Raw genomic sequence first — 16,497 nt, 5'->3', positions numbered from 1 at the left:
ACAGCAATAGTGAAGGAAACTAAAGATCCAATCAAAGGTCCAATCAAAGAAGCTATTTAAGTGATGGGGGAAATTAGTACAAAATGTTGCCAAAGGGATATAAAAAGACTGGGGTGATATTTTTCCCAAATAGCATAATCAAGGCACTGAAGTGTAAACCTAAGCAAGAATTATCTTATTTGGAAGTTTTCTTAGATTCATATTGGAAAACAAAGGCACTGAGAAGTAGCTAGAGTGAAAAGCTTAGAATCCCCAAAATGACTGTACAAGTGCTCTAAAGAATAACTTCATTCACATAAGCTCACATAAACTGATAACAGAATAAGAGCTCGGGAGGAATAAGTCTGTCTTATTTAATTTTCTTTTTTTAAAGGGAATTCATTCCTTTCCTCTGTTGGTTTAGGGTAAGAGAGATTTGATTCATTCAGGGAGTGAGACAAAGAGGTGATCTTTACCTTGCCTGTGGTAATGTTTGCTTTTGTGTAATATTCTACCTTTCATTCAGAAAGTGGATTTTCCTGAGTGAATCCTGAGTGAACATTTGCTGGTAAACACCTGTAAATCTTGAAAGCTCATGGTCTTTTTAAAAACTCACCATGATTTAAAAGGCTGCGAAAAGTGAAATATTTTTCAGTGATGAAGGGCAATCATTTTTCCTAAGGAGGTAAATCTGTTTGGATTAACTATTTATAATCCCATGGGCTCCTGAGTTAGTTGTACAACTGAATAGAAAGAAACTGGCTATCTTCAGATGACGCAGTCTGTTAATCCCTCTGAAATTAGCTTGCTTAGATTATTAGTAGTTATGGGCTAAGTGTCCTAAACCAGATTTGCTCTTTGCAGAGAAATGCAAGAGTCTGTGCTTCACAGACAAATATGAGACTGAGCAGTAGGCTTCAGGCTTCAAGCAGTGTAATGCATATACAGTGTAAGTGGCACTGTTCTATACTGGACCGTCATTTTTCAATCCCAGTTTACACTGATTTTGGTAAAAAAAAAAAAAAAAAAAAATGTTTTCAAGGCTAATGAAGTGGCATGAGAATGACACAACTATGAAGGAACAACCAGATGACAGTATCATTAGAAGAAATAAATTGGGAAGCTTATTGCTAGGGTACCATCTAAAGACCAATCCTAGCAAATCTACGTTTGAATGCTAGAGAAAACATTGTAAGGCCAGAGTCAATGACAGTGTAAACCTGGCTCAGAGCCCAGCACTGCATCAGAAGGGATGCAGCCACCAAACCTCTGAGTTGGTTCAGTACTAGTTCACTCTCCACATCAGAGTATATTTTTCCTAGTGTTTCCTTCATGCTGGTCAGTCAGTACGACTTTTAAGGGGGTTAGTTTGCATTACATCTAGTCTGCTGACTAAAAAATGCCTGTTTGCAGCTGCAATGCAATGCCAATTAGGAATGCTCCTGCACCACATTTTCTGTTGCAGTTTCATTAAAAAAATCCAATTTGTTTTCTAAAAGATCATCCCACAAAACAGCGAAAATCACTTCAAAGAGAACTTCTGATCAGAACCAAATGTTAATCCAGATGCATCTTAAATGATACGCTCTGATGACTTTAATGCAAACATGATCCTGCATCCATATACAATCTGAAACAGATACTCGTAGGGGATCCTGTAAGGAACAATTGTGCAATCACAACCCCACTGCAGCCCTATGAAACCACCAAACAATGACATGCTTTTTTCAGCACAGAGTTGGGTAGAAAGCAAGCCTAAACTTCTGAAAAGGAAAGTGACTCCTGTTTCTTCCTTCTGTTTTCAGCAAGAAAACAGAATCAAATTAAATCTCTTGGTATGTGAGTAACATCACTTTTCCTGTAAGCATCAATAACCCCACAAAAGTCTGACCTCTCCGACTACATGGGCCAAGAAGCAACAGGATACAGCCCAAACATGCAAGGGTATTTTGGCATAGGAGATAAATTTTTGAAAAGCTAATAGTTGTAAGAGAGAAATATTAGCTTAAATTTTCCTTTAAAGCCTAATGTTTTTAGAGTTTGCCCTGAAGGATACCTTGCTTCTAGCTATTAGTTGTTTTGTAACGGTAAAAACACACAGTTTTATACTGATTTCTCATTTATCCATTCTGTAGATAAACTCTTCCAAAGTGAGATGATGGTATCAGATAAAAGAAAGTAATTACTGAGAGGTAATAACTTAAACCATTTTTCAGCTCTTCCTGATCATCATTAACAATGACCTGAAAGAGGTGAGGAGTGCGATCTCATCCCGTTTGCAGCTGACCCTTCACTGTGAGGGTGAGTCCTTATGCTCGAGGGCAGGGCTGCTGTCCTGGATAGGCTGGAGGAACGGGCTGACAAGAACTTTATGATGTTCAACAGGGAGAAACAGTAAATCCTGCCCCTGGCACAGGCTAACCCCCTTCAATAGCACAGGCTGGGCACTGACAGTCTGGCAGCTGCTCTATGGAAAAGTGCTTGGGGGTCCCGGTGGACAGCAAGCTGGGCATGGGCCAGTTGTGTGTCCTGGCAGCATCCTAGGCTGTATGAGAAGAAGCAGAGCCAGGAGATCCAGGGAAGGATTATTCCCCAACAGCTGCCACTCATAGCTACACAGTGCATTCAGTTATGGTCCCCACACTTTAGGAAAGATAACAAAATGGAGCAAGCATCCCGGAGTGCTACCGGGATGGTTGGGGTTGGAACACTGGCCTGGTGAGGAGAAGCTGGGGAATCTGGGCTTTTTCAGCCTGGAGAAGGGGCGCCTCTGGGGACAACTAACAGTATATCCTTGGTGCTTACAGGAAGGTCATCAAGACAGAGCTAAGCTTTTCGGAGTGGCATGTGGTAACGGGATGAGAGAGAGCAGGCATATGTTGAAACAACAGAGGGTCAAATAGGTAATAAGGAAAAGTATTTTCCTCATGAGGAGAGTTGAGCAGTAGAACAGGTTTCCCAGAGAGGCTGTGCAAGCTCCGTCCTTGGAGATTTTCAAGATTCAATTGGATAAATTCCTGAGAAAACAGGTCTGGCCCTATAGCTGACCCTGAATTATCGTGTTAGCTTATGATGCTCTACATGTGATTTCCCTTTTCTCCCTTCCAGTGCCAAGAGAAGCAACCTAGCTGAGACACCCAGTGCAGTCGTGTTCTCACCACAGGCATCGCCACCAGCAGTAGCAGACATTACCATAGGCATTACCACCAGAATACAGGGAGTAAGGGAGTATTTTTCACCTAGCTGTAAGTCTTCAGAGCAGAGCTCTCGTCTGTTCCTTTCACATATACCTAGAAAAACCACGGAGTTCAGTTTTCAGCTTAAGCACTCTTATTACTCCAGTAATTTTCCTAATGGGCATCTCAAGATTATCTTACAATGGAGCATTTTCCTGTGGAAGTGCTCAGGATAATAAGCCTTAAGTGCGTGCTCAGTGCTACAGAAACATAACTGCATAACATGCCCTTGTATAGATTTCACAATAATCACAATGTATTTGCATAATACATCTTCTGAATGCTTAACACACTATTAGTAATCTGCATTTAATAACAGTAGGGTCATCAAGTTGCAAAATGCTCAGATGGCACCTAATTGTTTTACATTTCAATATTAGTTTTGATTTTGCAGCATCTCTTTTATTACATCTTAAATTTTTGTGCATTTGATTTGCATGTTCTTTGGGATCTGAAAGCACTTCATACAAACTTATCAGAACACATATACAAAAATGAAATAAGCCCCCCAGCAGCTGCTGAGAATTCCAGAAGGATGGCAAATTCTGGTAAATTTTGTAGAGAAATGATGGAAAAAACAAAGATCAAGAAAGGATGCACTACTGAGAAGAAGAAAAAAAAAAAGGAAGTGTTCAAGTATATAATCAATAAGGAACCAGTGAAGCAGAAGTAGGACCGTATAGATGACAAGGGTAATATTGTGTTGATACACTGCCAAAAGAAAGTAATGAATTCTTTCACTCACTTTTCACAAAGGAACATGAAGTTAATGCCATGAACTGACAGATGCTTCACAAAGTAAAAGAGAAAAAATATTGAAGGTACACAAGTTATAAATAAATTAGAGTGCCTTGCTGGAGAGAATCAGAAAAGATGGTTTTAATGTAATCTGCACGAATTTTAGAAATAGATTTTGATCTTTTAAATTTATCTCCAAAAATGTTATGGTTAAGGTATACAAAGAGTAAGGTGACTAGGATTTTCTTATGCAACAGTGAAAAGCTTGGTCTGGAAGTATGTAACTAGTGGAGAGCAATACTATGGTTGATTTTTTTTTGCTCATTTTACATGCAGTGATAAAAGGAGATGATGGTAAGTAAAGAACTGGTCCAGACTGAAATGAAAGCAGTATAAAGACATCAAACACGCTGAGAATGACCTCTGCTCATTTTCAGAACTCAGATATAGGAGTATAAACTTCTCACAATAAAGAAACGTCTATATCTGACTGCAGTGAATCACAGGTTCAAGACTGAGAAGAGATGCTTAAGAGACAAATCCTAGAAAAATCTGGAAAGAATGAATTTATACATAATGGTGTATAAAATACTTACTTTTTCCATTGAAATTAATCCTGATTAAATTATGCTGGAGATGGTGAACGCGGAGGTTTTGCATCTGTTTTTATTTTTTTTATATATTATTTATTACTTCAAGTGAGTTGGAAGAAACTAAGAGTAAGGTAACAAAAATGTACGGATGACACAAAAACTATGCAGAATTCTCATCACGAAAAAAACCAACAGCTGAATACAAGCAGATTTGCTACAAGGTGCAAAATAACAAAATAAGGTGCAAATTTGGCAAATACAAATATACATTTCTATAGAAGAATGAGCCAAAACTTCATTATACAACAGTGACTTGAATTCTACTGTGCTGAGAACCTGCGAAGAAGAAATGCCAAAGAAATTGTAAGTTCTAGTTTCATTTTGCTTTGATTTTGATAACACCATTTGATTCTTAAGCTGTTTTATCTATCCACTTGGGTTAATTAAAAAAAGTCAAAGAGTCATCAGCCTAGTGACCCAGTGCCTTTCCAGTTCTGTTTAATATCCTGTGTAAAATGAATGGGCATCTTCACATGTGACTGGAACACAGTGTCCCTAGTTAAATAAAGAAAACCTCAATTAGGCACAGTTTTGCAGTCAGCAAAAAAAAACTCATGGCAATTTTTTACTGCTTAGATATCATGTCACAAAATAGAGCTACTGCAGTACATTTTTTTCATGGCACTCATTCAAAAAATATTTCTCTACCTGCTGAAATCTATGCAAATGCATTGACATGAATACAACTTGACATAGATTAACTTCTGCTGATTCACCAGGGTCAGGATTTCCCCCTCAACAAAGAATTAAACAAACTCTGTGAGTGGGAAAGAATTATCTACAAGGAACAATGTACTAGCACTGCAAATATCAGGAAGAAATCTATATGGAACACATACCTAAAGCATTCCTACATGTACCGAAATGTAGGTAACAGTCCACTGACAGTGGCTACATGTGAGAGCTAAGTGGCATATTTTCACATCTTTCAATTTTCTTAAAACGATCAGTAGAATCAGTACTGCCGTAATGAAGAGTGTGTCTAAAATCTTCTTTTAAAGTTTTCTAGTGCATTTTGATTTGTTGCTGATATGCATTATATGCTTATTCTCTTCTCAGTTAAAGGCTCGTCAAAGTAATATAACCCATTGCCTTCTCTTCATAAAATGTGGGTTTTCCAGAGTAATGCTTTTTTAACTGCAATCTCAGAGATATATATATAAAGAATGGGACAAAATGAAGATGATGGAAATATAACTAATAATTATTATAGAAGTTGTAATGAGTAGCTCCAGTAAGATGTATGGTGAATGAAAGTCCTTATATGAAACAATTCTCAGCCAAATAAAATGTGATTTAAATTTGTCATACTTACCATAAGAAGTCTATCTCCAACCTGCAACCTCCCATCTTTTTGCGCAGCTCCTCCATCAATAATCTTGGTGACATAAATGCTGTTGTCCCCAGGGATGTGTTGGTTTCCAACCCCTCCTGCAATACTGAATCCCAGACCTGGTGAAGATATGGAAAACAAAACATTAGCAATGCAATATGTAACATTAAAGAGGAGTGCAAGAGTAGCATACGTTTAATCTACTGTACAATTACAGTATTTTTTACAGAAATACAAATAACGTAAGAGATATTTGTGGGATCAATACTCTTTCACTTTCCCTGGAAGGTCGGGGATAGAAATAAATTAAGGAAATTCTTTGTCATGTACAATTATAGGAAGGTAGAGACAAAAAGAATCGAACCAGTGATGATTCTATACCCATGGCTTGTCCTCGCCAGGGGCCAGTGCAGCCTATGTCAAGAAGTTATAGCACAACTTGCCATGACTAGTAACAAAACTCTGAAGCTTGAAGTTTATTTTGTTAAATATTGGTATAAAATACATCACCATCTATCAGAACAAAATTAAAGATATTTTGATTGTCCACACAATTTGAAAAATACTTGGAGAGGTGTACTGCAGATTTTGCAAGTTCCTGTAGTACCACAGTGAAGAGTCTGTAGAAGTGAAAGATAAATGGTGTAGATATTTGGATTTAAATCTGCTTCTCATATTTTTCTAGGACACAAATATCTTTGGCTATGGATACATAGAATAAGAAAGCAATAGTCCTTTGGACATATATAACTGTTCAGTGATCTGTGAAATTCCTAGATAAACACCCAAAGAGCTAAACTTTGGAACAATGTCAATATTACATGCTGATATGATTCAGGGAAAGGAAGGCAAAATAAATAGATGTTGAGGGAAGAAAAAAAGGCAGTTTTACCCTTTTCCTGCTTTTCCTATCCTCTGACACATTGCATAAACAGACAAATCATTGCTTTCATTTATAATAACATTTTTATCTCTCAATCAGAGAAAAGACAGAAACTACTGTGCTTTATTTCCATAAAAATCTATTTCATACAGCTAATTTTTCATAGATCATATACCTAATGGGAACTTCCATCTGAACAAATAAGCTGTTACTGACAATAACCTGCTTAGATTATTGCTTCAACCAGGCATTTCTCTTTTAGCTGTATAGAAAAAATAGTTATATCTATTTAGAGAATAATCACTAGTTTTATCTATGAAATCTATGCTGCTCATTCATTCTTAAAACAAACATGTTAGTAATAGCTGCAGCCTGAGCTGTAAAATGCAATAGTAAAAAATGAGTTGCCTGGAATTTGGCATTTTATCGCAAACTCACCAGCCTGACTGCTTGGGCAATAAAACTTAAGGGAGGGTACATTTAGTACACACAGGCTTTTCTTAGAAGCTGTATGAGTACAGAGATAAGGGGTTTTTTAGTGAATTAAATATTTTTGTTTTGTTTTTGTTTTTTTTTTCTCACGTTATTTTAACTTGATGATTATTTTAGCTTAAAAAAGATAACATAATGGACTACTTAATGGATAGTGCCAAAATAATAAGTACGAAAAGAAACCTCTGAATTTATGTCTCAAATTGAAATACTACTTAATTAATTAAGATGACTATTAACAATACATATGAAGCTAATTCAGAAGTATGGGATAATTAAAATAAAGCTTTATTTAATTTCCAGCTAAAGCTGGTGATCACTGTTACTATTTATGTGCTATGGCCAGGACAACTACAAGGATAAAAAGATTATGATTTCTTCAGCATGGAAGAATTTGTTCATTACCCTGGGACTACTAACAAAGAAGCAAAAAGGTATTCTAAGAAAACATCAAGAGTGGAAATTTTCTTTAAAACATTAGCTGTAGACAAGAAACAATGATTGAATAATGTTCTTTGGTGACATAACTATCATCCTTTTGACCCAAAAAGCCATCTGCATACACTTCTAGCAGTGAAGTGAAGATCTGAGAGTATTCCAGAATGATGATGAGAGCAAATGAGTTGGCTAGACTGCAGCCAGAGAGCTTGCTTCAGCTCCACTGCTCACCTAGGGCAAGACCTTGGGAAGATTAGGTTATGGTATGCTTCAATCTTCTTCTCTCCCCTTTATTAACACTGTACGCTTGTAAAGGGCAAGGTCATTTCTGGCCACATAGCTGTTCCGTATTTTGTGCAAAGGGGTTCCTAACTCAGCCTGGTCCTGCTGCAATATAAGCAAATAGTAGCGAAGATAATCCCTTCCATTTTCTGCATTGCTGAGTGGCGTGCTGGTGTTTGCTGTTTGTTTACATGGTTGCAGCACAACTGACATGAAACCATAAAAAAAAAAAGAACACTAACACAGGCTACTCCCATTACAAAAGCAAAGTTTACAATGGTAAAAGGAGTAACTTTTTCTGCTTCTCTAGTCTACATAAAATGTAGCTGTGTTACAAAGCGTGGGGCTGCATTGTGTTCGTAAGCAGGGTCTGCCTTTGGGATCCGAAAAAACAGTGCTGAGTATAAAAAGGTTTAAAAGAGCAGAACAAGACGGGGGCAATACTGCGGGGAAAAAAGGGGGAGTGGGTAGGAGAGACAACTGAGGAAGAGAGAGATTTTCCATGTCTTTCCTACCAATAATGATTTAGTTTCATTGCCTAATCATATTTGCCTTCTTTAAAAGATTTCTTCTTGGGAAGAACAGGGAATGGAACAATGGCCCATTTAATTTTACTTAAATGACTGTGCTTGTTGCTAGGGCACTAGGAAAGTATACTACAATAAAACTTTTGGGTAGGATTGATATGGCCAAATGACATCAGACAACTATGCTAATCATTTATGCTACCTTTATAATCAATGAAAATGCATTAAGGGCTTTTAAAGCATGATTCATCTCATCTCAGAGACATCTGAAAGAAATGAGATGAATCACACTCTTGGTTTCTGAAAGGTTGGGGGCTGGATGTGGGAAGCGGTGGGTGGGAAGATCAGTGCTATAAAAGTTCACAACCTGAGTTAGAGTCTCACCTCCATTTAGACTGAAGGTTTTTGTTTTGTTTTAAGACCTCAGAAAGGTTTGTGCACGCCTGGTGTGGATCCCTCTTGTCACTAGCTACATCAGGTTAGTCTCATATCAGATTCTTACTCTATTTTAAAAACATAGAATCATTCAAACATTTGGGAACACAGGGAGCAACATATGTTTTCTAAATTTGGTCTTTTTCATTGCTCCATTGAAATAAAAAAAATGAAAATAAAATAGCATATTTAATTCCATAACGTTTTTCTTATTGACTCCTGTGGTTAGGAAATCATTGCCATCAGAACATAGAAGATCAGGAGTCACTTTGAGGAATGCCTTCTCTCTCGCTTCCTATTTTGCTAATGCGCAATCTGCTTCACAGCAACACCTCAGCTTGGACAGGGCATCCAGTCTCCTCACAACAGGAATTAGATGGGGGATAGATTTAGAATGGAGATAAGAAAGAAATTTTTTACAATGAGGGTGGTGAGGCACCGGAACAGGTATCCCAGAGAAGTTGTGGATGCCCCATCCCTGGAAGTGTTCAAGGTCAGGTTGGATGGGGCTTTGAGCAACCTGGTCTAGTGAAAGAGAGGGCTGGACTAGACGATCTTTAAAGGTCCCTTCCAACCCAAACCATTCTATGATTGTATGGTTCTATAAAGAAGGGAAGACTACTCCAAGAGGAAAAAGGAAAGATAACTGGATTTAATACTGATGTACATCCAAGTCAAACTCAGCTTCATTCAAAACCACTGAAGAGACCAGGCACATATAAGATTGGGTCAATGTGTAAACTAGGGAAGATTAATCAAACTCTATTTTGTTCCATTTCCACTGGATAGCTGTTTGTAAAATTCATCTGCTTTTGGGTTCCACAAATGCTGATCACTGACCCTGTGGATAATAACATGTGTAATAGTGGAATGAGACAGGAGACATTACTGTTATCACAAAAAGGAAAAGGGATAGGGGAAAGAGCTATTCCATCAAAACGGGAAACTGCAGAAAAAGTGTTGATATTAACAATAGTCAAGGTTATTTATTCATATCTTTTCCCTGGATTATCAGTAAACAAAACATTAAAATATTTGAAAGGGTAATGAAGCCATAAAGAAAAAAGTTGCAGCCAAAACAATTCAAAAGCCTCCCAAGTCTCAATCATAGCTATTTCAGAAAAAGGTAACCAGTGACTATTTACATCTATTTTGCATTATTTGCTGCACCAGATACACATTTTAAATGCATCACTATATTAGTAAAAACATATGTTTTAACTACTTTTCTGGTAAAAAGTAGGCATGGAGTCTCCCTCTATGATTAGTCCAGCAACAGATGCCTCTGTGATAATAATAAAATCACTGTTTAAGACACAGGTGATGAATCACACTGTGGGCATATCACTTTCCAGTAACCAAAGAGCGAACTTAAAAGATCAACTGCAGCTAGATAATGTCAACTTTCTAAGAAGAACTGAAGTTAAATGAAACTCTCACTCATAACCCAAATGGGATGTTGCATTTTGCTACTATCCTACAGAGAGAACCAAGTTTATTTTAAGTCAGCAAACAGAACAAGGATTTTAGAGGGTAAATCCAACACAAATTTCACAGTCCTAGCTGGGAACCTCCAAATAATGGGGAAGCCAAAGAAAGTAGCATTTAAGTCATAACCTTAAAATGTAACTAAGAAGTGTGTGATTTGCAGGTAGTTAACCAAAACAGTGTGCTCTAGAGACATAAAATGCATAATTCCTAATTGCTGGATTCCTGGCTTTACCACATGATGCCTTACCACAGACAAAGTGACCTGTTGAGCATAGAGTAACTTGGTGAAGCCACAAAATGCATAGGACTCGTAATAGAAATATTAGGCTAGAAAAAAAATGAAATATGAATGGAAATGCGCACGAAAGAACTAGAAGAAAGAACAAAGGTTAGGGAAATTATGTGTATTGACAATACAGAACATTCCTAGCAATAAAACTAAAAGTTAGCCATTTCTGTCAAGCCTGGACAGAATGTCTGGACCCAGTTAAGGCCACAGCACAGGTGTCTTGTCAGCAGAAGACCCTGTACTGTAACAGTGGGATGTTGGCAGCAAGATTACAGCATGTGACATATGCCGTTCTCTTGCCTGTAGGCCCAACAGGAAAGCAGATCATAGCGATAAAGACGTGTATTTACTAAATGAAGAAAAACGCAGTGAGCAGCCGCCTTGTTTAAGACTTAGAGACTGAAGAAAGAAATGTTCAATGTAAAGGACCACCCCATAACAACAGTGGACTCCTAGAGGATATAATTCATCTGTCCAAAAATTAGTCCATAGTTGCCAATCAAGAAAATGCCAAGAGATGTGGTAAAGGTTAGATGTCCCATGTCCTTTGTGTCACACACGAGTGAGCCAGACCACCTCGGCACATGCATCCTGGGGCTTGTGAGGATGTGGGGGAAATGAAGAGTGAATGAAATATAAGAGAAAATGAACATAACTGGGCAACTTATTTGGAGATTTCATGAATAAATATCACTCTCCCTTCCTGGATGATCTCTCATTGCTTTTTGCCACAATAATTTTCTACAGGTGTGAAACAAATTGATTTACTCCAGCACACTGTACGAACTCAGATTTTATGAAACTGTTTCAGGCAGCAAAACAAGATAATATAACCAGAAAGTACCCATGCAACAACTTGCCCCACTGAGGACCTTCCCTGGCTGTGCTGTGGGACATGACACATTGGCCATGATCCTGTGAGCAACTGGACAAGGCAATGAGGAAGCCAGACTGAGGTAGCTCCTGACTTTACACAGACCAGCCACTTCTACAACACTCAGTTACAAAAAATATAGCTCAGTATTGGTTTATTGTTGAAATTACTTAAGCTTACAGAGCCAATATTTATATAGTCTCTTTTTTCCTCTGAAAGGGAGAACAGTATCATACTGAAGAACCTACCAATGAAATTGTCAAACCTGGAGCAATGAAGTCCAGTCCTGGTTTCTGGTTGATCAAATTCCACTTGTAGGGAGGAAAGGAACATGGGTAATATAAAATGCTTTGACTGATATAATGATTGACTTGTTTTGACAGGTACCACACTTATATCTAGTGCTATATGAATAAACAAACTGAAACAAGGTTAATTACAAACAGAGGAACAGCAGGGAATATCTCCCCCTGCCCCTTTTCTCAAGCCTCTAGTTGCCAATTTTAGTTTTTCTGGAGGAGAGATATAACATGTATTTTAAAGTAGCACTTCACAATTGTGGAATTTTTGTATACTTGTTACAGCTGTGACTTACAATTAGTGTTCATTATTGACAACAGATTCCTTTATTATTTGGTACACACAAAAATTAAATACATTACAAAACAAAAATTAAAATATGTTTCATAATAACTATCCAATGTTACAAGGAGAGACTGATCTTCCTCTACAGAGCTCTCTCTTTCTGTCTTTATTTTTCATCCCATGAATCAATTCCTGGGAAACTATTAATCCTAAGCATAGGAAATGTCACTTTATCTATCTCATCTCCTTCGTGTTGTAGGGGTAGATTCAAATATCAGTTTATTTCTGTGAGTTCTTATAACAATTCCTATTCCCAGCTCATGTGACAGTTTATACCAGAAGGACTTAAATGAATAAAATTTGACTACATTTTGCTCTGTGGATGAAAAAGTCAGTCTAAAGTACAGTATGATTCATAAAATTTTAAGTAATATTAATAACATACTTAAAAGCTGCCTACTTTCATTGCCATTGTTAACTCCTGTTTCAGACCCTGCTCCCAGATCACTTTAGGGGGCTCTTTTTGTAACCACAAATTTGGTAATATCCTCAACTGGGAAAAAGGCCCAAGCCCCTACAAATCTAACTGAGCCTATCATTATCTAGTGTTTCTTTCTAACAGCCTTGGGTCAAAAACTTCAACCATCTTCCTTATTGTTTTGACATTTTTTTTGCAGAAATATCTACTGTTTTCGGTTATTTCCCAGTTGATGTCAGATACAATAAAAATGATGTACAGTGCCACCAGGTAAGAAGAATATTCTCTGAAACCACCTTACACAAGGAGAAAATTATTGTCCCCTTTACACTGTGTGTCATGCCTTTAGCTATTTATCCAGCAGTTGTTACACAGTTCCTTTGTTCTTGCCCACAGCCATTTTTATAGTTATTATTTTCATTAATCCCCACGTTCTGGCTGCCAGTTCATCACTGTTCCATACTACTGAACCAACAGAGATGCCATATTTCAGTACAGCCTCTGCTGAGGATCAAACCGGAGAGCACACACAGTACTTCCCCAGAGTGTGGCCAGCATGCTCATGAGAGATGCTATGACTGGATACAGTTTGGCAGTTGTGATTATACAACAGGCAAAGAAAATCCTTTCCTTGCAAATGAGCACTGATTGCACAGCAACACTGATGCATCACTCTGAGGGACTGGACCCTTCCATAACCTCAGCGAGAGAGGATTTAGAACTTTTCTGTATGGAGGCAGATTTTCGTCAGAATTTTTAGTAGAAAGTAAAGAGTAAAATTTTTCATCTTTCATCTGCTTTTATCTGCATAAATTTTAAACACTACAAATTCAAATTTTAAAAATAATTTTCAATAAAATAATTCTAATTTTAACTATTCTTAATTGAATAAAAAGAAAAAAATAATTGAAATTTAAAACACTGTAGTAATGCAATCTTGTTGCTCAGCCCAGTGCAGGAATCTGCAGAGGTCTGGTCATGCTGCTTGCTTGATGAGAGAGAGAGAACAGAGGTAACGATCTCACAGAGATTAAAATGACTTCAGTACACTGGTGCATATGCACATTCATACTACCCCAAACAGCTCTCTGAAGGACTAAAGGCTTGGAATAATGGCAGCCAGATAAAACTCAACAGGGGAAAGATTGTGGTAGTAGCTGCTGGCTGGTGATCCAGTAGGCAGTGATGGCAGGCTGATTTCTGTACCTTTGATTGAGAATACCTCAGGTTTGCAGTCTCCATTTCAAATTTTACAAACTGCTATCCATACCATTAGGAAGCATATGTAATTTTAAAATTTTGCTACCACAATGCTACCTACAGCTCTTTATACCTGTTCCAAAACAGCTATGTGCTGGGATGTGCCAGAAAGCTCCCTGCCTAATGTTGCTTTCTCTGAGCTTGCTCTTCTGCTGGTGATAGGGGAATGCAATGTGTTACATCTTTTCTTTGGACACAAGGGATTCATCAACATCATCTGAGACCCACAAAAGTCAGAAATGCAGAAGAGTCCAGAATATGGAAAAAAGTCTTCTGGATATTTCAGGGATTTTTTTGCTAATTTACTCTGCTCTGGCCTCAGAAGCAAATGTAAGCAACTACAGCTCTTTTCCAACTGCTTTTTCATTCTTTTGGGCATCAAAATCAAACACTGCAGATGAATTTATTGGGTTACAACAAGAAAGAAAGGAATCTGTTCTCAGGACACAGGGGTACACTCCTTAGCTTAAAAAAATTCCAGCCAGAAAGGAGATGATGGGAAAGAGAGATTATGACATAAATACCTGCAAAGCGGTGAGTGCATGTTTAAAAACAATCTTGCTGTAGGTACAGTAGATAAAGCATTGGTTTTACATTATCATAACAGTAAAGGTAATCTTTCTGTAATCTTTAATAAAGAATTGAAAATGCATCTTGTTAAATTACACTGCTATTTGTAGAAATTTGTAAAAAATTTCTCTAACATGCAAATGAAAACAATCGCTTCTTTTCTATTTAGTTTTGCAGTTCAACGTTTTTCCCATTATGAATTTTTTGCCTGCGTATATTTATCCCTAAAGATACATTCCCTTCAGATGTAGTTGAAAAGAAAGGAAACAGCAAGCTAGGAAAATACACTTAGAGCCTCATTAGAAGTTGTGTTCATTCTATATTTTTACATTTATTCAAATTAATTAGGAATAAATTTCCCAGAAAGCACAATGAGAAGTGGCCTAATTGCGCAACAGGAATTCTCAAGAATACTTTAAAATTTGTCTTGAAAAGAGAAGGCAGTATTCCTAATTATTCACAATAAGCTGATTATTAAAGCTTTAATGAGGATTCAGGTTCACTGAAAATCATATTAAATCACACTGTCACAATTTTACTAGCGTAAGTACAAGAAAAAGAAAATTATTTAATTTTTGACATACACTGACATTCCAAGAATTACAGCAAGCAGTTCAGCTCTTTTAGGAAAAGCCACGTGATACACCGAGTCTAAACATTTCATGTTAAAAGCAGTCAAATTATGTTTTTAAAAAAGTGAAGATTAGTGATGTAAAGCAGATAAATCCAAGATCTACCGCTTAGGAACAGGATTAACTGCTTACAATTTGATTTTTTGAAATGTCTTTTCTCAGAGATATGGTGGGAGTCTGTTATAGACCACCCAACCATGATGAAGCAGCAGATGAAATATTCTATAATCAGCTGGGAGAAGTCTCACAATCACTAGCCCTTGTTCTTGTGGGGCACTTCAACTTACCAGATGCCTGCTGGAAATACAATACAGCAGAGAGGAAACAGTCTAGAGGTTCCTGGAGTGTGTGGAAGATAAGTGCCTGACACAGCTGGTGAGGGAGCCAGCTAGGGAAGGTGCCCCACTGGACCTGTTGTTTGTGAACAGGGAAGGACTGGTGGGTGATGTGATGGTTGGAGGCCATCTTGGGCATAGCGATCACAAAATGATAATAGTTTTAAATTCTTGGAGAACCAAGGAGGGGGGTCAGCAGAACTGCTGCCTTGGACTTCTGGAGGGCAGACTTTGGCCTGTTCAGGAGCCTGGTTGACAGAGTCCCTGGGGAGGCAGTCCTGAAGGGCAAAGGAGTCCAGGAAGGCTGGACATTCTTCAAGAAGGAAATCTTAAAGGTGCAAGAGCAGGCTGTCACCATGTGCAGAAAGATAAGCCGGTGGGGAAGAAGACCAGCCTGGCTGAACAGAGAGCTTTGGCTGGAACTCAGGAAAAAAAGGAGAGCTTATGATCCTTTGGAAGAAGGAGCAGGCAACTCAGGAGGATTACAAGGATGTCGTGACGTTATGTAGGGAGAAAATTAGAAGGGCCAAAGCCCAACTAGAACTTAATTTGGCTACTGCTGTAAAAGACAATAAAAATGTTTTTATAAATACATTAGCAACAAAAGGAGGGCTAAGGAGAATCTCCTTCATTTATTGGATGCGAGGGGAAACATAGTGACAAAGGCTGAAGAAAAGGCTGAGGTACTTAATGCCTTCTTTGCGTCAGTCTTTAATAGTCAGAGCAGTTGTTCTCCGGGTACCCAGCCCCCTGAGCTGGAAGACAGGGATGGGGAGCAGAACGAAGCTGGATGGGATCCACCCAAAGGTACTGAGGGAGCTGGTAGAAATGCTCACGAAAACACTTTTCATCATCTATCAGCAGTCTTGGCTAACCAGGGAGGTTTCAGTTGACTGGATGTTAGCAAATGTGATGCCCATCTAGAAGAGCTGGAAGGAGATCCAGAAAACTACAGGCCTGTCAGTCTGACCTCTGTGCCAGGGACGA

The 16,497-nt window shown here is 38.0% G+C and overlaps 1 protein-coding gene across 6 annotated transcripts in view; it reads right to left on the bottom strand.

Moving 5' to 3' along the window:
• DLG2 (discs large MAGUK scaffold protein 2) overlaps positions 1-16,497 on the bottom strand; it is a gene marked incomplete at both ends in the record, with an annotated part of 1,048,402 nt that overhangs the window by 292,365 nt on the left and 739,540 nt on the right. For all 6 annotated transcript variants that reach the window (XM_082337994.1, XM_082337996.1, XM_082337997.1 and 3 more), the window contains one exon: positions 5,922-6,058. In XM_082337994.1, coding sequence (XP_082194120.1) covers positions 5,922-6,058 — 137 coding nt within the window. The remainder of the gene's footprint in view (positions 1-5,921; positions 6,059-16,497) is intronic.

Source organism: Platalea leucorodia (genome assembly GCF_965183815.1).
Source record: "Platalea leucorodia genome assembly, chromosome: 2".
In the NCBI taxonomy this organism is placed as follows: domain Eukaryota; kingdom Metazoa; phylum Chordata; class Aves; order Pelecaniformes; family Threskiornithidae; genus Platalea; species Platalea leucorodia.
Note: the sequence above shows the minus strand (reverse complement) of the source record. Positions and strands in the feature narration are given on the sequence as shown.